The following is a 24,711-nucleotide window of genomic DNA, read 5'->3' on the forward strand; positions in this document are numbered from 1 at the left end:
GGCGGGCTGCCCTTAGAAAGGGACACCGGGGAGGGCGCCGCTTGTCTTGCTGGACCAGGAGTCGGATTTTGGAGTTGTCCCTCTAGATTTCCAAGTCACACTGGACCACTCACACTCCCCTCGACTCCAGTTTCCCATTTTTGCTTGCTCTCTGTATTCGAAAGCGAGTTGAACAAGCAAACACAAAGGTGTAGATTCCAAAAGTCAATGTGACGGGGAGGAAAACGGGTGGAGCCTTGGGGGCACTTTGTTTCTCCTCCTCTCTCTCCCCTATACCCACCCCGGGCCTCCAGGACCTCAGGGTATCGAGGGGCAGCCACACTCGTCCGGGAGAGGCCTCCGTGCTGGCCCCCTCTCCACAGTCAGGTCAGGAGCGGACGTCCTCGAGGGTCCCTCGTGGCTGGGCCCGGGACGGCAAAGGCGGGGGTCTCCGGGTCGGTCCCTGTGAAGGATCGCAGAGGATGCGCGGCGTGGGCAAGGCGGAGGTTCGAGGGCGCACGGGGCAGATGGTCCCCTCGCCCCTACCTTCCAAGTTCGCCCCGCGAGCTGGCGGGGTCTGGCCAGACGGCAAGGAAGGGGTGGGAAGGCCAAGGTGCAGCTCGCTGGCGCCCACCCATCCTGCCCTCCTCGTCTTCCCTGGCGGGGCACGGCCGCGGAGGAGGAGGGAGGCGCGGGCCTGGCGGGAGGTCCCCGGCAGCAGTCGGCGCCCGCGGGGCCTGGGTCGCGCCCAGCCCGGGCTCCCCCGCCCCGCTGCCGCCCGGCTTCGCCCCCGCCGCGCGCGCCCCTCCCGCCTCCCCCGTTGCCGTGGCAACCCCGGGAGCCTCCAGGCGCGCGCCCGCCCGCCTGCGGGAGCGCTCGGCAGTGGCAGCGGCGGCGGCGGCGGCGGCAGCTCGGGCTCGAGCCGAGCGCTCTGCGACCCCGCTCCGGAGCCAGCTCGTCGCCCACGGCCCGGCTCCGGGCTCCCAGCGCGGCCCCCGACCCGGCCCCAGAGCCTGCCCGGCTGCCGGCCCCCATGGAGCTGTTGGCCGCAGCCTTCAGCGCCGCCTGCGCGGTGGACCACGACAGCTCCACCTCGGAGAGCGACGCGCGCGACTCAGCGGCGGGACACCTGCCCGGCAGGTGAGGACGAGCGGCCGTCGCGACCCCCGCGCACCATCGCGGCGCGCCTGTGGCCCCAGCTTGCGTCCCCGGCCTGGACGCCTACCCGACCGGCCTGTCCCCCGCCACCCGGCCCCCGCCCCGCGGGCCTCGCCGCGCCTCACTCCCCCGGCGGCCCCCATCGTGCCCGCACGCCGCCTGGGCTCGGGGGTGCGCCCCAGCCGGACCGCCGACATCCCGGTCCCTGCCTCGGGCCGCCTCCCGCGCCCTCGCTCGGGAGCCCTGGGCACACGCGTCCCGTTCGGTGCCCCCGTCTCCGCGCCGCGTGGCCCTGGGACGGGAGGATCGCTACCCAAAGGGTGCCGGGGGCCGTGTGACAGCGAGCGGCGCGGGGTGCGCAGCGCGTGCAGTGCTCCCGGCCGCTGGACCCGTCGGGGCGGCGGGTCGGCGCCGCAGAGCGGGCAGGGCGCGCCAAGTTTCCGACGCCTGCCCGCGAGCTCCGAAAACATGAAGGTTTGGGCGGGCTGGTGTGGGAATGAATCACCCGGTCGCGCCCTGGTGCGGTGACAAAAAGGGGCCTGTGGGGTCCGCTTGGCCTGCGGCCGCTAGGCCTAAACATCCAGGGCAGGGTCCAGCTGGCCAGGGCCGCCTGTGCGGACTCCTCTCTCTAGCTGGCCGAGGTGTGTCGTTGCTTAAAAATAACCAGCCCCTCCGCTTCTTGCTCTCTGGCAGCGAGTCGTCCTCCACCCCGGGAAACGGGGCCACACCCGAGGAGTGCCCGGCGCTCGCCGACAGCCCCACTACGCTCACTGAGGTCCTGCAGATGATCCACCCCATCCCCGCCGACTCCTGGAGAAACCTCATCGAACAAATAGGTGGGTTGTCCCCGGCGGCGGCAGGGCGTCACTAAGGGAAACGTGGGCCCCTGGTGGACTCTGAGGGTTCCCCCGCTGTGGGATGCCGTTGCGTTTCACCTGGGCACATGTATTTGACGCGGAAGGTTATTGACATTTTCGGTTCTAAATGGTTCCATAGGCAAAACTGCCACGTTTTAATAGTGGCTGTATAGTTGGGCTTTCAGTAAATGCATTTCTTTCCTGCTCTCTTGGAGAGGTGTGCTTGCTTTGCCCCTTCCTGGGGAGGGCTCTGTGTCCTCTTGTCTCTTCTGCCAGCAAGTCCAGGGGTGAGGCGCTTATGGACCACGCGGGAGGGATGGCTCTATGAGCCCCCTCCATCCCCACCCAGGGGCCTGGGGAAGATCTGGAAAGGGAGGGGACGCTGCAGAGGGGACTTCTGGAGAGAGTCAGGCTGACTGGGGCAATTCAGGAAGGGGTGGCAGTGGCAGACTTTGCACAAGGGAAGGAAAGTTAAAGCAGAGAGAAGGTGGGAGCCCCAGAGGCCTCTGGGTCAGGAAGGGAAGCCTGACTCCACCTGCCTGTCCAGAGCATGGCCGAAAGTGTGGGGCACAGTCCGCCTGTCCAGCTCCTGCACAGCTGCAGCTGCAGCTCTGTGAAAGCAGAAAGTGGATTGAGAAGGCGTCCCAATCCACTTGCACTTAAAAGTCAAAAATTGCTGATGACATCACACTAGTTCTCATCCTCGTCACCAGAGGTGGCAGTGAGTGGGTGACGTGGGTTATTCAGGAATGGTGCTGCCTAGAAATCTTTTTGTTCTTCAGTGTTGTCAGAGCAGCAGTTTATTCGCTAAATTAAAATTTTGGCTCGAAAATTTCTTGCCTGAGTTCATCACTGTCCTCCATCACAAACTTCAGACAGACGTGAAGTGTCTCCAGTAGAAGTGGACCTTCCGTTGCCCCTGGAGACCCGCGTTTAGGAGACCTTTGGGGCAGGTCCCCTCTTCCCTGGCTGGGGATTATTCCGGACTGAACCCTGGGAGGAGCTTAGCCCTTGCAAAGCTGAGAGTGGAATGAATTGGGAGATTGGGATTGCCATATATACATTACTAATAAGAAAAAAAATACCAAATTGTGCACTCTAAATATATACAGTTTATTGTATGTTAACTGTATCTCAATAAAAGTTCTTAAAAAAAAAAAATCTGAGGGGGGAGAGCACACTGCACACTGTTAAGCTGCGCTGACTCCAGGGATTTTGTTCCCAGCAGGCCCCCTGTGTGTCGGGCTAGGTGGTGATGGTGGTGGTGGCTTTTCCTTTTGTTTGCTGGGATAGATGGAGAGGGGCTGATCTGAGAACAAACATTTCTGAAAATTTCTTTCTCCCGCCTCTGCCACATTGCCCTTGTGAGGAGGGCCACCTCGGCCTTGGCGTGCCCTGGAAGCCTCGACTTCCACCCTCCAGAAAGGGATCCTCTGAGATCAATGTCAGGACGAGGAAGGAAATCCGAATGGGGATGGGGAGATCCGGGCCTCCTCTCACAGAGAGAGGCGCTCCCTTCTGCAGTGTGGGTGTGTGGAGACCTCCTTCCTGGAGAGCCCGTGGCATAAGCTCAAGTCTGGGAGTTGGGAGCCCTGAGCTCTGGTGCCTGCTCATCCTGGCCCTCAGTTTCCTCATTTGGTAAACAGAGACTGACATTCCAAGGCTTTTCTCCCACTGTCTGCTGGTGGAATGGTGAATGTGTTTCTGGCTTCTGGGCTGGATGCATGGTGGGTGCTCAGCAGATGTGCTGAATGACAGCACAGGGCCGAGGCTGCCTTCTCCTCACATCCTTCGTCATAGACTCAAGGCCTGTGCCCAGCAGATTCCTACAAGAGGCCAGCTGCTTTTAGCTCAATGAATGAAGTGAATTCTTTGCCAGGTTATCAGGAAATGACAACACGTTCCTAAAGACACAGTGGAATTAAGGGAAGAGGAAAGTGGTAAGACTCTGTGGGCATCTTGTAGACCACTGTGTTGGATTTTGCAGTGGCTCCCACCCAGGGAAGAACAGAGTGATGCCAGGACTATGCATGACATGGTACACAGCTGTCACTGTAATTGGTGGTGGCCCCGAAGATCATAGACCGCGAGACCCTGTGATTGTGCGTGTGTATGCACGCGTGCGTGCGGGCGTGCATGTGTGTGCCGTGACTGTCTCTGGCACCTAACAAATGCTTGGTGCATAAAAGGTGCTCACTAAAAAAATAAGTGAATTCCCTGCCCTTTAGAAATTTCTATGTGAAGGATATAGCATTTCTATATGAAGGATACAGAATTTTTTCAAAGGAAAAAATTATTCCCTTCAGAAAGTGAGATTTTGAAGGCCTCCAGGAGCCGTGCTTATCCTCCTTCTGCAGGGTAGCATAGCCAGCCTGATATATATAGATCATTTTAATTAGGAGAGATGGGAACTGAGCCTTCTAATTCTGCCTGGATATAATACCAGGTGCAAGATTTTACAGGTAAAGTTAATTTTGCTTACTGAATGTACAAAATAGAAAATAGAAAAACATGGTATATCAACAGTATATCTCAAGTACAAAAATTTAATCAGATAATATAGTTTCTCAGGCAAAGCTGCTCTATTTCTGTTGTAATCTGATTTTTAAGGCTAATAAAAATAAACAGGTTATGAAAAATGGTTACACAGTGTGTCAGACAACTCTTTGTAATCACAATAACTCCAGGAAAACTGGTATTTAAATTCATATTCTGAAGACTTAAAGAAATATGAAGGTTTGAGAAAATGCTAAAATTACTTGGATTGGGAGTCTTTGAGTGTAATAGAATATCCAGCCAAAAAAAAATGACCTTAAAGAATGAAAGTATTCTATCTCAGTTAATGAGTTAAGGAATGAGGTAGGAAGTTCTGCAGTTGGTTCATTAAGTCAAGCAATCACCTAACTCCTTTCCCTCCACCATTCTCAGCATTTGGGCTTCATGTCAAAAGATGGCTGCCACAGCTCCATGCATCACATCCTCAAGTAGTCATGTGTAAAAACCAAAAAAAGCAGTTTATCTTCAGGTGTCTCCTGGGGAGGGACATCTTTTTGAGAAGCCCTTCTCAAAGATGTAAGATGTCCCCTTACTCTCCTTGGCCAGGTCGTGTCACATGCTCATGTCTAAACCCAGCAGTAGCAAGGGGAAGGGAAACATCATGGTAGGTTTTGCTCAGTCAACATTCACCCACTTCCCTGAGCACAGACTGGGTTAGCACCCAAACAAAACCCCTCCCCTGCCAGCTGGGAAGAAGGGATGTGAGGGGTAGAGGAGAGGCAGCCACAGTGTCTGTCACAATGTGATTGCAGAAATATCACGTTCAACCCAACTACCCACAATGCTGATATTTTTGTCTCTTTTCGGCATACATGTAACATCATCATGTGAGGTGTTGGAGATAGCATTTGCCCATCATGGTATGCATGACGTATTTTTGAACCTTCGAAAAGATGCCAAATTGGTAAGATATTTTTGAGAAGCTGGGAAACTGCGTTTTTAAAGATGTTCAACTCAACAAATATTTGCATACTACTATGTGGGAGACACTGTGCTAAGCATTGAAAAGTAAATCCAAGTCAACTCGTGGAATCTTGGTTTCTTTCAGCCTCTGTAAAAACATTATCAGAATCACAGGAGATTAATTGGTTTGATGTTTGATGTTGACAACAATAGTTACATCTTATGCTCATACTGAATGAGTGTATGTAGTGACTTTAAACCTCTGGCTTTATAGATCTTCAATCTGGGTTGCATTTAGCATAGATTTAGATTTTCTTTTTCATTCCTTTGTCAAATTAACTCCATGTTGTAATCTGCTGGATTATAACATTGTAAAATCACAGGATCTTTTTTTTTTAAGCAAATGCTATACTTGGCATAAAGATTTTATAATTTAGCATTATGGAGCATAGGAAGCCAACTAATTTGATCCACAGGGTAATTTATTGGGTTCCTGTTATTTATAAATTATGAATATAATTTATCCAGCCGTTTTTCAGGATTTTGAAGATAGTCTGTTTTTTCCTTCCTTTTTCGTACTGTTTAGATATATTTAACAATTAAAGAAGGAATAATAGCTGATGTTTGTATTGCATTGCACAAGAAAGTGCTTTATAAGTGGTACACTTATCTGAGAAAGTCACCTTTGTTTTATAGATAGATATATCGAAGGGCCCCGACTGCCCTCCCAGGCTCCAGACCAGTCCAGCTGCCCACTGATTCTCTCCACCTGCGTTCTCCTCAGGCGCACCTGGATCTCTCCACCACCCATCCCCCAGTCGGACCCTCCTCCCATGTTCCTCGTCTCCTTGAATAGGGCCATCAGACTTCCCTGCCAACTAGTCACCCGAATATCATTCATGACCCAGCACCAGCCAGTCACCAGGACCTGTCTTCTACTTTATAACTGTCCCTGAATCAGGCACCTGGCTCCATCCCTCCACCACCACTGCAGTGCAGGCCTCCAGCATCGCTGCCTTGGAGAACTGGCATGGCCTCTTTCTCCCCATCCGTAGGCCTCCGAAGATGTAGACCACAGCCACTTGCCCGGGGCGGGGGGGGGGGGGGGGGCTTCCCTAGGGGCTTTCCTTTTGCTGGAAAGATAGACAAGACCCTTGGGGTGACCTTCTCTCCTCCCAGACTCATTGCCAGTAGGACCCCTCCCCCCATCTGGCTCCCCTTCCCCTCTCCCTAGGCGGAGAGCCCCCTTGCCACTGAAGCTTTTCTGCTGCTCCTGTGTGGAGAGACCATCCCTCTGCCCCACAGCCAGGATATCAGAAATGAATTTTCCTCTGTGGAGATGCTGCATTTTTACTAATTCCTCATATCCCCAAATCTCCTTGGAGACTTAGAATGCATTTATTTCAGGTCAGGAAAGTAAGTCTGAAAGCGTGAAAGCAAAAAATGAATGTTTCCCTTTTGAATCATAAGGTTGGTGAGGTTGGTTTTTTCCTTCAAAATGAGAATTTACAACTACTCCCATTTCACAAATGAATATACTTGAGTTTTAATATTGAAGCATTCAGGCTTTGAGAAGCATCCTGAAGGGATACTGAAACATAATTGGGCTATTTCCATCACCTCCGCGCATTAGTTATTAACACGTCAAGCTCTGAATTCTTGTTGTTTGCCAAGTATGTGTGTGAAAAGCATATATTTTTGTGACTGGATTTTGAATCTGTTCAGGGATTTCTTTATTCTTTGTTGAAAAAAAAAAAAAAAAACTTAGGCATGCTGATCCTTCCCATGAAATGAAGACAGTGGCAGTTTGTTCGGTGGTAGAGCCTTTCCTGAGACCTGTGGGTCTGGCTTTCTTTGTATTTTCCTAGGCAGAGCATTTGCCCTTGATAGGAGTCCAAAGCCTTGACTTAGTGATTCATAAAGATCTTGATCTGAAATCTTTTTCATGTCTTCAGTACAATTTGATTTGGTTTCAGGGCTCCTGTATCAGGAATACCGAGATAAATCAACTCTTCAAGAAATTGAAACCAGGAGGCAACAGGATGCAGAAATACAAGGCAATGCAGATGGGTCCCCGGCTAGCGAGGAGACTCCGGAGGAGGACGAAGAGGAGGAGGAGGAGGAGCTGGCAAGCCCACCCGAGAGGAGGGCTCTGCCCCAGATCTGCCTGCTCAGTAACCCCCACTCGAGATTTAACCTCTGGCAGGATCTCCCGGAGATTCGGAGCAGCGGGGTGCTGGACATCCTCCAGCCGGAGGAAATCAGGCTGCAGGAGGTAATGGGCTGCCCTGGGGTGGGAGATTCTGTTCAGAACGTACAGGTGTTTTAACCCGCATGAGTGAGGCTTCTTCTGTGGGATGAGGCTCCCTGGCTGGTTCACCAGAGGAATTACTGGCAGGGTACATCTGTCCAGAACATGCAGGAAAATTCACATTATTTCATTGGCAACAAAAACTACTGAGTTACCTTCTAGGATAGCTCAACCCCAGTGTTGAATGTTCTCCGCATTGCTATTTCGTAAGATAATAAGCATTTTCTCTCGGTTGTTCTGGGGTATTTCCTTGGCGCGCATGAACCCTATTGCAGCGGGCGATGCTGAACTCATTGTGACGGTGAACTAACTCCGTCATCCAGCTGTGCGTCACTTTTCCCTCGCAGTCTTACCCCACGTCTTCATTTCGTAGTCACCTGAAGCTTGGATGAGCGGGGTCTGAAAGAAAGCCCTCGGCGGCATTCCCACCCCTCCTGAGATGGTGCGGGAATCCGGAATTTGTGTCTCTCCCGCTTTGTCTGCTGGCGCAGGCAGACTGCCGGGCAGTGAGGCTGAGGCAGGATCACGGAGTCGCCTAACAGTCTGTTGCTGACGGGGAGAAATAATCCATACACCACAAACAGTCATAGAAATGAGTAGCTAAGAAGTCGGAGTGTTCCTTTTAGCTGAACCCAGATAGTTTGGGTACAGAGGGGAAATTCGTGGTGCGGAGAGACAAGTGTGGTCAATTGTAAGGGGAGAGACTGGTGGCGAGAAACGGTGACTCTGCAGGTGTGTGTTCATCGTGAATGTTAAAAAGTGGATGAAGAGGGAAAAGTGAAGAAATTTGTTTTTTTCTTTTTAACTTGTCTAGTCCACTTCCATCCTCTCTGTCCTCTCTCTCACGCTCCCTCTCGCCCTCAGCCCCACTCCCCTCCACTCACGTGCCAGTCCAAGCCTGTCCTTGAACTTGTTCCTAGCTGCAGTTCTGACTCCAGATATTCTGTGCGATTTTAATCCCCGCAGTTCCCCTGTCTATAGAAACGTTCATTCTTCGTATTTATTTAAAAGGCGAAACTGCAAACCGTGCGCGCAGGCAACGACCAAGACGGAGACTAGCTCCTGACCAAGGTCATTCAGCACAGACTCAGGTGGCACAATGCGTTTGCCCCTCCAGAAGGCCTGATTGACACTTGATGCTTGGAGGGCCACCCAGGGTTCACTGCATCCTGCCCAGTAGACGCAAGAGGGATTGGTCTCAACTCTGACATCACTGTGACTCATGAGCAGTGCTTTGTAAACAGTGCCACAGGAGTTTTTTATGAAGCTTCTGGTGTCCGTAGTGTCTAGTCATCCTGACGGGGCTTCTCGCAGCTTCTCACCAAGATACTGGTGAGGGATGTAAAGAACCACGCACCCCACCAGAAGTGAAGATGCATGGTTGGGGGGATCTCCACGAGGCAGGTGGAGCTGGACTGAGGAAAGCCCTGCAGGCTTTGCCACTGAAAGCAACCACGTGGACGATGCCAGAAGCCACAGAGAAATCCGCCTGCAGGTGGCCGTCCCTCCTACCTGAGAGACACCAGCCACTGACAGAGCCATCATCCCTAACTTTTTTTCCTTCCAATTTTCTTGAGATATAATTGACCCACATCGCTGTGTAAGTTTCAGGTGTGCCGCATGGTGGTGTGCCTTCCATGCACTGTGAAATAACGACCACAGTAAGCTTGGCGAGCATCCATCATCTCATATAGGTACAACGATAAAGAAATAGAGGAGAATTTTTTTCCTTATGATGAGGACTCAGGATTTACTCAACTTTCATGTGTAACATGTATTTAACAGCAGTGTCACTTATATTTATCGTGTTGTATATTAGATCTTATAACTGGAAGTTTGTACCTTTTAACTGCCTTCATTCAGTTCCCCCTCCGCATCTCCCTACCCCACCCTGCTCCACCCCTACCCCTGGTAACCACAGTCTGATCTCTTTTTCTATGAGTCTCTTTTGTTTTTGAAGTATAATTGGCCTACAACACTACGCTGGTTCCTGTTACACAACATAGTGATTTGGTATTTCTATACATTTCGAAATGGTCACCTAAATGTTTTGACTAAGTCTAGTTACCATCTGCCGCCATAACAAAGGTATCGCATAGGTATTGACTCTATTCCAAGCTGTACATTTCATACCCGTGACTCATTTATTTTGCAACTGGAAATTTGTGCCTCTTAATATCCCTCACCTCTTTCTTTCCTTCCCTACCCTCTTCCCCTCCGGCAGCCACCTATTTGTTTTCTGGATCTATTTCTGTTTTGTTATGTTTGTTCCTTTGTTTTGTTTTTTAGATTCCACATACAAGTGAAGCTTTTACACTTACAAGTACGGTATTTGTCTTTCTCCGTCTGACTTATTTCACCTAGCATCATACCCTCTAGGTCCATCCGTGTTGTCTCAAATGGCAAGATTTTATTATTTTTTATGAATGAGTAATATTCCATAGTATATATATATACCACATCTTCTTTATCCGTTCATCTATTGATGGGCACTTAGGTTGCTTCCATATCTTGGCTATTGTAAATAGTGCTGCAGTGAACATAGGGGTGCAAATATCTTTTGAATTACTGTTTTCATTCTCTTCAGATAAATACCCAGGAGTGGAATTGCTGGATCATATGATAGTTCTATTATTAATTTTTGAGGAATCTCCATACTGCTTTCCATATTGGCTGCACCAGTTTACAGTCCCCCCAACAAGGCACGAGGGTTCCCTTTTCTCCACATCCTCACCAACACTTGTTATTTGTTGTCTTTTGGATAATAACCATTCTGACAGGTGTGAAGTGATCTCATTGTGGGTTTGATTTGCATTTCCCTGCTGATTAGTGATGTGGAGCATCTTTTCATGTGTCATTGGTCATCTGTATGTCTTCTTTGGAAAAATATCTATTCAAATCCTCTGCCCATTTTTTAATAGAGTATTTTTTTATATTGAGTTGTATGATTTCTTTGTATATTTTAGATATTAACCCCTCACCAGATATATCATGTGCAAATATCTTCTCCCATTTGATAGGTGGCTTTTTCATTTTGTTGATAGTTTCCTTCTTTGTGCAAAAGCTTTTTAGTTTGACAGAGTCCCATTTGTTTATTTGTGCTTTTGTTTCCCTTGCACCATCCCTAACTTTGACTTTCATGTAAAAGGAATTATACAATGCTATTTTGCATTTGGCTTTTTTCACACAATATTATCACCACGGGGCCTTTTTTTTAGTCCTCAAAATAAGGAAAAGTGTCTCGTTTCTGGAGGAATGCTTATTTTTTTACATTGATAATTAGATAAATAAATTTAAAATAATTTGGAAAGCTTAGAGATAAACCCCAGTAGAACTTAAAACATGATATAAACCTTCTACAACAACAAGCCAAAAGCAGAGAAAGCAGGGATCTTGTATAAAAGGAAAGCAAACAGTAAAAAAGCACAAAAAACAAATAGCCTAAAATAAGGTGGCTGGGACTTCCCTGGTGGTCCAGTGGCTACGACTCCTCGCTTGCAGTGCAGAGGGCCTAGGTTCAATCCCTGGTCAGGGAACTCGATCCCACATGCCACAGCTAGGAGTTCACATGCCGCAGCTAAAGATCACACATGCCTCAACTAAGACCCCATGCAGCCAAATAAATAAATAAATAAATATTAAAAGTGAAATAACATAAAATAAGGTGGCAGGGTTCATAGTAAACGTATCTGTTATAACCATAAATGTAAATTGTTTAAATCCTCTATCGAAGGACAGAAATTATCCAACTGATTAGAAAACGAAACCCATGATATTGTCATACAGATTAGAATTCAGGGCAAGAACAGTTACCAAAGGGAACATTAAGTCATTTTGTATTGTTAAAGGTGATCACTTTATTTTTTAAAGTTTTACAATTAAATAAGCTACTCATTAATACATTTTCTTTGTTTAAAAAAGTGCAATGAAAGCACAGGTGTGCAGGCCTTTTTGCAGCTCCTGGGTTCTCACTGGAGGACCAGCTGTGTTCGCTTTCTCCCTCCTGGTGAATTACAGTCATAAGGCATCGTGTGATTGCGGACTTGAGACACTTGTGAAGACGCTTAAGTGCAAAATCCTTATAGATCTTTATGTTGTTTCCCCTCATATTTTACACTTACTTTACTCAAGAGCAGTTTGATTTGGGTTTTAGTTTTTAGCAATTAGACTTTAACTGACCTCTTAGAGCTTTCAGCTTCCTTTTCATAAAAACAGCTCCCTTTACACTGAAAATTCTTTAGTTTTTAATCACTTAAGGACATAATTGCAGATCAAGTACGACTGGCTTGAATAAGTTTAAGGACACACACAGGGGCTCACAGGTGGGGAGAGAAGTGTGCCCGTGTAGGGAGTGGGAGGGTGAGGGGGTTGGCAGCCTGTGCCCAGCCCTCAGCGGATCCTTGCAGGGCTTTGCAGGGAAACAGTGAATGTGACCCGGGCCCATGGGTCATGTAGAGCTGGGTTAGGAGAGCTTTTGTGTGCCTACATCTTCGTGCTCGTGGGAGACCACAGCTGTAGGAGAGATGTCCAGAAGTGGAATTGTGGGTCAAAAGTGAAGTGCACTTTAAATGGTGGTGGATGCACCAAGCTGCCATTCTAACAGGCAGTTCAAATGTCATACAATTACAGCAGTGAGAGAGAGCACACGTTCACACACCCTCCTAGCCCTGTTAGCAAACTTCTTGATTTTTGCTCTAATCTGTTGGATGAAAAATCATGTCTTGTTTTAACCTGCCTGTACTTGATGACTTGTAAATTGTGGATCTTTTCTTATGCTTATTGGCTGTTTCCGTTTCTCTATCCATGGATTGCCTGTTCTTATTCTTTGCCCTTTTTCTATGGGGTTGTCTTTGTTTGTCTTCTTGATTGATAGCAGCTTTTTACATGTTCTGGATATTATTTGTTTATATTTTCTTTCCACAGTATAATGTAGGGGAAGTGATGTAGCACAGAGTTTATGCACAAAGGCACTGGCGCCCAACTGCCTGGGTTTGACTCTCAGTTCTGCCACGTCTTAGCTGTGTGGCTTTGGGCAGGTTACTTAACCTCTCTGTGCCTCTGCTTTCTTATCTGTAAAACTGAGCTCAGACACAGGGTTGTGAAGATCAAATGAGTTAGTACAGATAAAGAGCTGACAACAGGCTGACATTGATCAAGCCTCCTCCAGTCGTGGTATCTTTCTCCACTTAAAAATCTTTTCTCATTTTTATGGAAAATCTGTCAGTCTTTTTATTGATTTAAACCTGATCTTCTGGCTGTTGCCAGGTACGATTAGGAAGGCCATTCCCAAGAGGTCCACTTTACAATGAAAAGGTAACTATGATAAAGTAACTTGAAACCGAAGTCAAATAGAGCAGAGTCTTCAGAGACATGAGCAGAAGCTGCCATACACACAGTACTCTTTTTTTTTTTAATAAATTTATTTCTTTATTTATTGGCTGCGTTGGGTCTTCGTTGACCACTTGAGGTGGCTTCTCTTGTTGCGGATCACGGGCTCTAGGCATGCGGGCTTCCGTAGTTGCAACTCGAGGGCTCTAGTGTGCAGGCTCAGTAGTTGTGGCGCAGTTGCTCCGCGGCATGTGGGATCTTCCCGGACCAGGGCTCGAACCCGCGTCGCCTGCACTGGCAGGCAGATTCTTAACCGCTGCACCACCAGGGAAGTCCCCACACTATACTATTTCTGTAGGGGTGGGGCATAACAGGGATGCAAGGAATCTGAAAAAAATGAGGTTGACTTTAGTTTTACTGAACTTCGTAGTCTCTAAAGCTGCACTGCCCACTACGGTAGCCCCTGCCACGTATGGCTCCTGAATGCTTGACACGTGGCTAGTCCTAACTGAGATGTGCTGTGTGTAAAATCCACACCAAATTTTGCAGACTTAGTACAAGGGAAAAGAAAGTAAACTATCTCATTACTAATTTTTATATTACATGTTGACATATATTCTGGATATATTGGATTAAATAAGACATATTAAAATTTCCCTGTTTCTTTCTACCTTTTTGAATGTGGTTACTAGAAAATTTTAAATTGTGTATGAGACTCATATTTCTATTGCCTGCTCTAAAGAGAGGCAATATTTTATTTCCCAGTGTCCATAAATACCACCAAAAAGTGGCCATATATTAAGCCATAAGAAAAAGCTTAGTAAATATTTATTAAAATTATATAATTTCTCACTACAATGCAGTGAAACAAGAAGATAAATTTAAGCAATGTAAAAACCTGAAATCAGAAATGTTTAAAATGCTCCTAACTTTTGAAATAGAGAAATAAATTTTATAATTACAGATTATTTCAAAGATGATGAGGAGGATACTACATTTAAAAACATATGGAGGGGGCTTCCTAGGTGGCATAGTGGTTAATAATCCTCCTGCCAATGCAGGGGACATGGGTTCGATCCCTGCTCCAGGAAGATCCCACATGCCACAGAGCAACTAAGCCCGTGAGCCACAACTGTTGAGCCCATGTGCTGCAAATACTGAAGCCCATATGCCTAGAGCCCGTGCTCCGCAACAAGAGAAGCCACAGCAATGAGGAGCCCACGCACCACAACAAAGAGTAGCCCCCACTCACCGCAACTAAAGAAAGCCTGCGCATGGCAAAAAAAAAAAAAAAAAATATGGAGGGGCTTCCCTGGTGGCACAGTGGTTAAGAATCCACCTGCCAATACAGGAGACATAGGTTCGATCCCTGGTCTGGGAAGATCCCACATGCCTCGGAGCAACTAAGCCCGTGCATCACAACTACTGAGCCCATGCTCTGCAATAAAAGAAGCCACTGCAACGAGAAGCCCACACACCACAACGAAGAGTAGCCCCCGCTCACCACAACTAGAGAAAGCCAGCACGCAGCAACAAAGACTCGATGCAATAAATAAATAAATATTTTAAAAGAACAAAAAAAATATGGAATGCTGCCAAAGATGCATTTGGATAAAAATTCACAACCTAACATCCTTTAATTATTAAATAAGGAATAAATACAAAGGTAAGTGAACTAAGATGGCAGCTTGAGACATTAGGGGGAAAACACACACACAGACACACTCCTGGAGAAAGAAGGCAGGGTCAAGATCTGAAAGATATCGTGTAAAAGTCTTGGTGAGATGAGTGATTTTCTAGGAAAATATAAGCTACAAAAATTGACTTAAAAATAAAAATTAAAATAACCACCAAAATATATCAGTAACTTTAAAAATCTGCAAAAGAGATGTTACACCCAGATGACTGAGTGGTCCCAAATGGTCAAAGCACAGAAGAGTCCCGTGTTGCTTAGAACAGCCTGGACCACTGCTATCCAGCAGAACTTTCTGTTATGTTGTGTATATTCTCTATCTGCATCTCCAATAGTCAGTAGCCACATGTGGCTACTAAGCATTTGAAATGTGGCCAGTGCAACTGAGGAACTAAATGTTTAATTCTACTTAATTTAAACTAAAATTAAGCCATGCCATTGCTAACATACTGGTCAGTGCAAATTAGAGCAGGGATCATCAAACTTTTTCTTAAAGGGCCAGATAATAAGTATTGCAGGCTTTGTGGGCCATACAGCCTCCTTCACAACCACTCAGGTCTCCATTGTAATGTCATAGCAGCAAATAGACAACGTGTAAAGGAATGGACATGAGTGTTTTCCAATAAAACTTTATACAGTTACAGGTGGCCCGCCCTGACCCCTGGTCTAAAGATAAAAAGGAGGGAAACACAAATTATTTGAGGGTAATATAATATTAGTAACCAAATCTGGTCATTAGAGCACACACACATTAAAAACATAAACCATAATTATAGATAAAGACTTCAACATTCCTTTCAGTAATTAGTAGAACTAGGACAGACATAAAGTCAGTAAGGATATAAGAAGAATTGAATGCCAACAACCAACTGGAACTAATTAACATTTATAAAGCATTCCACTCAGCAGTAGCAGAATGCACATTTTTCTCAAGTGCACATGGAACCTTCACCAAGATAGACCACAGCACACTTTAAATTAGAAGAATTTAAATCCTACAAAGTATGACCTGATCATAATAGAATTAAACTAGAAATCAACGACATAAAGATAACAGGAGAACTTCCAAGCACCTGGAAATCAAGCAGCACATTTCTGTGTAATCCCTGAGTCAAAGAGAAAGTCTCCAGGGAATTTAGAAATAAACTGCCCCTCTTCACAGGTGATACGATTGTGTATGTAGACAATCTCAAGGAATCTCCAAAAAAAATTCTTAGAACTGCTAATAATAATACACACTGGCTAAAAAACAAAACTTAAAATACAATACCAAGTGCTGGTGTGGATGCAGATTAACTGGAACTCACACAGTGCTGGTGGGATTACAAAATGGTACAGCTGCTCTGGAGAATTGTTGGCAGTTTCTTATAAAGTGAAACATACATTTACCTACAGCCCAGCAATCCCAGTTCTGGGTATTTACCTAAAGCACTGTCTCCACAGCAACACTATTGACATTTGGGCTGGATCATCCTTTGTTGGGGGGATGCTCTCCTGTGCATTGTAGGTTTGGAAGCATCCTGGCCTCTGCCACCAGATGCCCGTAGCACCCTTACTCCCAGCTGTGGCAACCAAAAATGTCTAAAGACCTAGCTGAGTATCACCCAGGGAGCAAAAATAGTTTGTGGTTGAGAACCACTACCCCAGAGAAACAAAAACCTATGTGTACAAAGAAATCTGTACATGAATATTTATAGTAGGTCTATTCATAATTGCCAAAATCTGGCAGTAGGTAACAACCTAAATGTCCTTTAACAGATAGGTGGATAAACAAACTCTGGGACATTTGTACAATGGCATGCTACTCAGTGATAAAAAGAAATGAACCATTGTTACACATAACTCAGATGAATCTCAGAGGCATTTTGCTAAGTGAAAGAAGTCAGAAAGTTTACATAGCGTGTGATTCCATTTATATGACATTCTGAACCGGACAAAGCTATAGGGACAAAGAACAGACCAGTGGTTGCCAGGGGTGGGGGGAAGCTGTGGCTAGAGAGGGAAAGCACAAGGAGTGTTTTGGAGTGATGGAATTTGTGTGTCTTGGTTGTAGTGTTGGTTACAAGAATTTATACGTGGGTCAAAATTCATAGAACTGTACACCCCCAAAAGTCAGTTCTACTGTATGCTCATTTAAGAACTAAAACATTGTAAAAAAGAATAGATATCCTCATTTTGTTAAGTACTCTCCTACCCCTCCCCCAAAATAAAACGTAGATCTATCTCTCTCAGAATTAAGGCAGAAAGTTACATGAAACATAAGTAAATCAAATCTGGAGATACAGTTAAAGAATTACATTGAGCACAGAAATTACTGCAAAGATGGTATAATGTTTGAAACCAAAATTTATCATATTAATAGGCCAGAGGGGGGACTTCCCTGGTGGCACAGTGGTTAAGAATCTGCCTGCCCATGTAGGGGACACGGGTTCGAGCCCTAGCCCGGCAAGATCCCACATGCCATGGAGCAACTAAGCCCGTGCGCCACAACTACTGAGTCTGTGCTCGAGAGCCCGCGAGCACAGCTACTGAGCCCTCATGCCACAACTACTGAAGCCCCCAAGCCTAGAGCCCGTGCTCCACAGCAAGAGAAGCCACTGCACTGAGAAGCCTGCACGCTGCAACTAGAGAAAGCCCACGTGCAGCAACGAAGACCCAATGCAGCCAATAAATAAATAAATGTATCAAAAATAAATAAAAAATAGGCCAGCGGAGAAAAATACCCTGATCTTCAAAGAGGTTGAGAAAGGAAGTAGTACATCAATTTCCATCTAAACAAAACTCGGAAGGATACTTTCTGAAATTTACAAAGAGTATCAGATCTATAACTAACATCCTACTTAATGAAGAATCATTGGTGGCAATAAAGGTGAGAGGACAATGCTTGGTAACCCTGCGGTTGCTCTGGAAGCTGTGGCCAGTGCAACACAATAAGGAAAGGAACAAGAGATAACTCCATAAAGAAGGAAAGTCAAAAGCACCCTTATCTGCCAATGACGGCTGCCTACTTAAAAATCCTGAGGGAGTAAAAAATACTGGATGTCAAAAGGCAGTGCAGGGAGGTGGTGGATTATAAAATAAACATGCAAAAATTAGTTGGTTTTGTACACATCAGCAAAATCCAGGTTTCCATCAATTAGAAAGTTCTATTGATGAGAAAAAGATAAGCACCCTAAAGAAAAATGGGCAAAACAGTTCTCATAGAAAAAGTGGCCGGTAATTAAATGGAAAAAGGAAAAAAATCAAACTCACTGGTAATGAAAGAGGTACAAATTAAAGCAACACTGAGGTGCCGGCATTTCAAAATGGCAGAGACTTTTAAATATAAATATCTTTAAAACCTAGTGTTGGGGGGATTTTTAAATGACTATTCTTGAACACAGCTGATGGAAAGAGTATAGCCATGCTTGTATTAACCCCCTTACAAGAATGTTTGTATACTGTCTAGTGTTTCTGTTTCTAGAAATTTATCTTGAAAAATAATCAGAAATGTACATGAATACTTATTAGGCTGTCCATTCAAGCAAAACTTAGGGGAAGAACAGAGGAAGAACCCTAAATGCCCAATGATAGGGAATTATTGATTTAGTAAGAAAGTGTACAGCTGTACAAAGACACAAGCATTAAAAAAGTTTGTCCTCAAAGAATGAAATAGGTGAATATTCATGACATTTTTTTAAAAATGCAGGATAGACCATTACATGAATAGTAGAGTGGGCATAGAAAATAAAGATATTTAATAAGTTACATTTTTGTCATTTCCAGTGGATCAGATCAAGTTATTTAATTAAGTTAGGATGACCTAAATATAACTGCTATCCTATGAAGCAGTGAACAGCACAGGCACACGCGCTTCAGTGCATCTCTCTCTCTCTCAGTCTTTATAGACTGACTTTTCATATTTATTTTAAAGCGCTTAATGAGAATTTCTATCGTGTTTAATATCCAGCAATGGACACTGAGACCTTCCAAATCTTCTGCATCAGATCATCTTTCCATTTATCAAAGCAAGTCAGGCAACTTGTACTGGCAGCTCAGTCTGTTGTTGGAACATCTCTTTAGCTACAAGAGCAGCAGGTCCCAATGAACTACTGTTCGTACAAGGAAAATACCCCCACATGATGGCATTTTGGTAGGTCCAAGTCTTAATCAGTCACTGAAGAATCAGGATTTAAGAATAAAATTGTATGTTTTCTGCCTCCTTTTTAAAGTAAAACTTAGGCAGCTGCAATTGGACAGTGTTATCTTAGATGTTGTGTAGAATTTTCTTGGTTTACTTTTTGTTTTTTAACTTATTCTGAAGTGCTTGGTTCCCACCCTCCTATTTGGAATGGTTTCTCAGTTACTGTTTGAGAACACAGTGGTTTGAGAAGACACTTAGACAAATATTCAAATTACAAAGTTAGGAAGGGGGCAGCTGGGGAAGGGTCCGGTGTTCGAATGGGGGAGGTGGGGACAGTCACCAGGACAAAGCGTCAGGCAGTGCTCGACTCTCGCCACACCCGACACCGGTGTCGTGAGAAGTAAAGGCGGAGCTGGAGGTGCCGCCCCAGCACCGTCCCTGGAGCAGTCGCTCCTGCCGCTGGCGTGGCATGCGTCCCCAGATCAGACAAAGACGGACTCCACGTGGTCCCTGATCTTGGGGAGCTGGCTGTGCACAGATCGAAAAATGAGCAGGGAGTAGTTTGAGCATCTCCATGGAAGTAGGGATACACGTACACTCTTGGGGAGTGGTCCGCGCAGGCTGACTGTCGTGGTGGCACCGCCCCTACGTGCCTGAACTAGACTTCCAGCCTCGTCCCCGTGGAAACGAGGTGGGAAGGGACTTCCCAGGGAGCTAGGAAGTTTGGGTATAACTCAGTCTGAGTCTGCTCGGCTTCTGAAATCAGAGCTGTATTTTTGTTGCCTTTCAACTTGTTTTCACAACTTAGAACTGAAATATACTTTCATTTTTTTTCCAAAAGAAAACTGTTCATTTTAGAAAGAAATTACTTACGGTTTTTGATATGATACACTTCTATCAGAAAATTAAATCATGATTGGTATTTTATTTACCAGCCTTCATTGAATCATATATTTATCTCTGTTGGATAAACCCTAACCACTCAGCAAATAAATCCCAAAGCAGGGATCTTTGCCCCATGCTTTAAGGTGGACAATAGCCATCACCCAAAATATCAGGTATCTCCTGTTCTATCTGATTTAGAAAGCAAGCACCTATACCTACTTTAGCAAAGTGACAATGTTACCATTTATCATTTTTAAAGTAAATCTTTTGGATAAATAATTTATGCACCTGATCTAAAGTTGAAACAGAGCAAACAGAATTACAGTGAAAAAATTTCCCCCGCCAACCCCGGCCCTCAGGACCAGTATGTGTATGTGCGTGTGTGTGCATATGTGTGTGTATGTTACACAAATGGTAAACTCTGTGTACATTGCTATGTGCCTTGCCTTTTTTTTACTTAGCAAAATATTTTGACAGTATTTCCAGATCAGCCCAGAGTTCCCCATTCTTTTCTTTTCTTTTTTCTTTTCTTTTCTTTATTCTTTTCTTTTCTATTTTCTTTTCTTTTCTTTTCTTTATTCTTTTCTTTTCTTTTTTTCTTTCTTTTTTTTTCCCCCTAGCTTTATGGAGCTCCTTTGTTTATGATATTCCATAGTTTATTTAACGAGTCACCTGTTGATGGACATTTCTAACTGGAACTGTTGGGTTAAGGTTTACATACTTTTTAAATTTTGAGAAGATACTGCCAAGTTGTCTTCACACTTCAGCTGTATGAGAGGGTGCTGGTTCCCTATCACCAATATGGTATAGCATCCAACGAGTTTATCTTGACCAGTGTGCTAGATGAGAAATATTGCGTTGTTTTACTTTGCATTTCTCTTATTGTGAATGAGGCTGGACATCTTTTCAAGCATATGTCTTTTAAAATTTATATCTATTTTAGTATGTACTTTTTTGTAAGTTATCTTATTAACCAGGTCATCTTGAGAAAGCTGAACAATTGGCTTGTGGTGTGTGTGAGCTTGCCAAGGCTTGGGTTTGGGCAGCGGGTAGTGTGGGGTTGCACTGGGCGGCCCAGCGCCTGCATGCCAACTCACATTTAATGTGTGACCCGTAGTCCCACAGCAACCCCAGGAGTAGTTGTCATCACCCTAGGTGACTGTGAGGCTCCGTGACTCCTGTGAAGGGCCTTGGTCTTGGCCCTTCTTGTGTTCCCGCCCCCTCGCCCCGACTAGAGACCACGCTGCTGCACAGCAGAGCCTGGGCTCTGGAATCCGACTCCATCGTCATTATTCAAGGATGCGAGAGATGCTTTAGTGGCTGCTTCTTAACTAAAAGCCTTTTCAGAGTCACTTCTGTCCACCCTAATGCCTGTGGGGTGTGGATTACTCTTCCAGCCACAGAGGTGAGGAAAGCTCTGTGCCTGGACAGTCGGATCACGTGGGATCCAGCAGCAGGACTCAAGGCCCAAAGCAGAGAGCAGTCGTGGCCTCTGACCTCTGACGGAGGACACCCCTCCCCAGCTCCTGCTGACAGCCTCAGAGGAGAGGGGAGGCAGCTCGCCTGAGCAGCTGGGGCGGCCTCAGATCTTCGGGGGCCGAGGGCTTGTCTTTGGGTTCTGTGGGCTGCGCAGGGGCTGAGCACCTTGAGCACAAGGCTCAGACTCCAGCCGACCAAGGTGGTCACGACTCCCGCCCGCACAAGGGCACAGAGCCTGGACTGTGACGTCCCACGGCCTCTAAGGTAGCCTGAGCCCGAGGAGGGTCCCCCGAATGCTGCAACATTCTGGCCCAGCTTTCTCGCCATCTCCTCCCACCATCCTGGCAAAAGCGCTAATAATGAAGTCAAGCATCAGGCAGGTGCGCTAATGCTTAGGACCCAGGGTGAGAAGTACAAAAGAAAGGTACCCGGGAAGGTTTTGGGGCTGGGGGGCACCAGGGGTCCTGAAACTTTGCCATGCCTCAGAACAACCTGGGGATCTTGTTAAAGGACAGGTTATGCATGGGGCTGGGGAGGTGCCCAGGAATCTGCATTTTCACAAACACCTGTCGTCTTGGGACCAGGCTGAGAAATGCTGGATTTTTTTTTTTCCTTCTTGCCTGGCTAACTCTTATTGGTTATTTGACTCTGACAGCCCCTTCCGGAAGCCTTCTCTGGCTTCCTGCCTCCCCCTCTCCCCCTGCCAGGGCGAAGTCCCCCCCCACCCCTCCATTGTGGGCATCACTGCAGGGCTGTCATTGGCTGTGCCCAAGCCGCCTCCTACATGGTGTGTCTGTGTCCCTTTGTGTCCCCAGCATCAAGCCCAGCCACTACCTGGAGGTGGCTCTGGGCATGTGTTTGTGGAGCGAGTGAGCTGGGGAGGGCAGCACAACATCACGGACCCCAGCCCCCCAGGTGTTGTGGTCTCTTGAGCTGGTGACCTCCCAGGGGCAGAGATCCCCAGTGCCTGCAGCCCACAGCTCTTAGTAGGTGCTCAGTAAACATTTGGAGTTTCCTGTGTGCTGCACTGGGGCCAGGCCTTTCAGGAAGCCACCTGGTAAAGGAGATGGGACATTGGACGTCCAGTCCAGCAGGAGCCAGGAAAGGAGGACGAATGATGGGACATGGGGCCGTCTGTGTCCTTGTGAAGAGATGCAGGTGGCCCTGAGGAGGAGAGGTATGGGAGCCAAAGTTGTGAGTTGTGGGCACGACTCACCCACCTGTACAACCCAGAGAACCAACGCCAGGCCTGCTTCGCATTTGAGTGCTGGTTTAATTAGAGGTTTTCCCTTAACAAACTTATTACCAGGCACCTACCTGAAAGCACCGTGTAGAGCTAAAAAGATGACTAAGGATCTGGAAAGAGCCTAGGGTGGGAAGGAAGGAGCTTCTACGTAAATAACAGCAGGCCGACCTGCGAGGAGAGGGGGCACCAGCCTGGCGCCACTGCCGGCCTGCAGGCTCGCAGGAAAGCCTGTGCGTTTGTGTGGAAGGGCGTCTCTAGCAGAGCAGTCAAGGCACAGAGCCCTGAGGTCAAAAGGATGGGGTGCAAACCTTGGTTTTGCCACTCACAGGCTGTGTGGCCTCGGCACTCTTGTCCGCACAGTGGGGACAGTCACACAACCTCCAGGGTTGTCGTGAGGACTGAGAGAGGTGACACGTTGGAAGTACTCAGCATCACGCCAGACATGGGTTGGGAGTTGAGCAAATGGCAGCTGTTACTATGATTTGCCCGCTGGTGCCATTTATATCTGATAACCCTGCATAGACAAGGTGGAGAGAACAAGGACATTTATGGTCACTGTTTACCAATGAAGTGTCACGCTCATCAATGCGTCTCAGACAGGAAGGTAGTGACTAAGAGAGAAATGTAGCCAAGAGTTTACTGGATTTGGAGAGAAAGTGATGCCCAGTCTGGCAAAGGGGCATCGGGGAGTGGTCAGCAGTTGTTGACCTTTTTCTCCCCAGTGTGAGTTTTTGGAAGCAGCACATGCTGTTTTACAGAATATTGGTGAATGGTCATCATTCTGGTCTGAACCTCCCCAGTGACCTGGGAGCCTATAGCAGAGAATGTCTCCTTTCTCTGAACTGTGGTCCCAGGCCTCGTTTACAGCAATTTGGGATAACGTCTGGCATTGCCTTGTTCCTCGAGGGGGTGTGTCCTGTGTCAGGAGGGGCCCTCCTGCCCTCACCCTCCAGTCCACAATCTGGTCAGATGGGTGGTGAAGGCAGCATGGACTGAATGTCCAGTCTGGAGGATGGAGAGAGACAGAGTTCTTGGAGTTGGATTGAAAGCAAGTGGTGCCTTGGCCAGCTCAGGCTGCCGTAACAGAGTATCTCAGACTGGGTGGCTAAACTACAGACATTTATTCTCACAGCTCAGGGGGCTGCAAGTCCAAGATCAAGGTGCTGGCAGGGTTGGTTTCTGCTGAGGCCTCCCTCCTTGGTTTACAGACGGCTGCCTTCTAACTCTGTCCTCACATGGCCTTTCCTCTGTGTGTGCACATCCCTGGTCTCTTCCTCTTCTTATAAGGACACCAGTCATCTTGGATTAGGGCCCTACCCTTATGACCTCATTAACTGTAGTTACCTCTTCAAAGGCCCCATCTCCAAATGCATTCACACTGGGGGTTAGGACTCCAGCACATGAATTTGGGAGGGGACACAATTTAGTCCATAACAGGTGGGAAAATACAGTCTGCCTGAGAAGATCCTTTCTGTTCATCTGCTCAGACAGGAGCTCATACCTGGCCACTGTGGAGAGTCTGTCCTGGGAAGAACCTGGGACTCAGCCAGAGGTGAAGGGGCCTCCCGGGACTTAGGGGCAAGGGGATGCTTTTGGTCCCTGGCTGTGCCGACAACACACCAGACAACATCAGCAGTGAAGGGAGGTAGTGGGCAGTATCTGTCCTCGGTCAGCCCGCCTTTGTCTCCAACCCCTGGTGACTCAAGCCACACCATAGCATCTTAATAGAGGTCATGGCATCAGAGATGGCTGTGAGTCATTGACACCGAGCTCAGGAAGCTGAAACCAATCCAAATCAAGATAGAATGACCACATATGGGATCCACAGGGACTCGTGAGTTGTAAGAAGGAGATGTGCAGGTAAAGAACGAGACAGAGGACTGTTCAGCCTGGAGCTTCGCTGATGCTGTAAGAAGGAAGGACCAGCACCAAGGGGGATGTTGGTGGGGTGTGGAGGTCGATGGGGTGAGCTGTCCGGCTGGACCTTGAGGACCGATGTCGGACAATGAGATACCACAGGCTGAACTGTCTTAGATCACAGGAAATTGTGGGTTGGTAAACTGAGTTCTTAACAGAGAGAGCTCTTTGTGTTTTGGGGGCTGTTTTTTCACTTTTTCTTTGATCAGAAGCAGACTTTTCTTGGTGTCCCAACCTATTCTTTCATCCCTTTGCTGATGGATCAGGGGTCTCCTC

At 46.9% G+C, this 24,711-nt stretch overlaps 1 protein-coding gene across 1 annotated transcript in view; it reads left to right on the plus strand.

Moving 5' to 3' along the window:
* The first annotated feature begins 843 nt into the window (after nucleotides 1-843).
* NGEF (neuronal guanine nucleotide exchange factor) overlaps nucleotides 844-24,711 on the plus strand; it is a 42,391-nt gene continuing 18,523 nt past the window's right edge. The window contains exons 1-3 of the mRNA XM_057746853.1: nucleotides 844-1,119; nucleotides 1,831-1,973; nucleotides 7,430-7,728. Of these exons, the coding sequence (XP_057602836.1) occupies nucleotides 1,013-1,119; nucleotides 1,831-1,973; nucleotides 7,430-7,728 (549 nt within the window). The 5' untranslated portion in view covers nucleotides 844-1,012. The remainder of the gene's footprint in view (nucleotides 1,120-1,830; nucleotides 1,974-7,429; nucleotides 7,729-24,711) is intronic.

Source organism: Hippopotamus amphibius, chromosome 8, assembly GCF_030028045.1.
Source record: "Hippopotamus amphibius kiboko isolate mHipAmp2 chromosome 8, mHipAmp2.hap2, whole genome shotgun sequence".
In the NCBI taxonomy this organism is placed as follows: Eukaryota; Metazoa; Chordata; class Mammalia; order Artiodactyla; family Hippopotamidae; genus Hippopotamus; species Hippopotamus amphibius.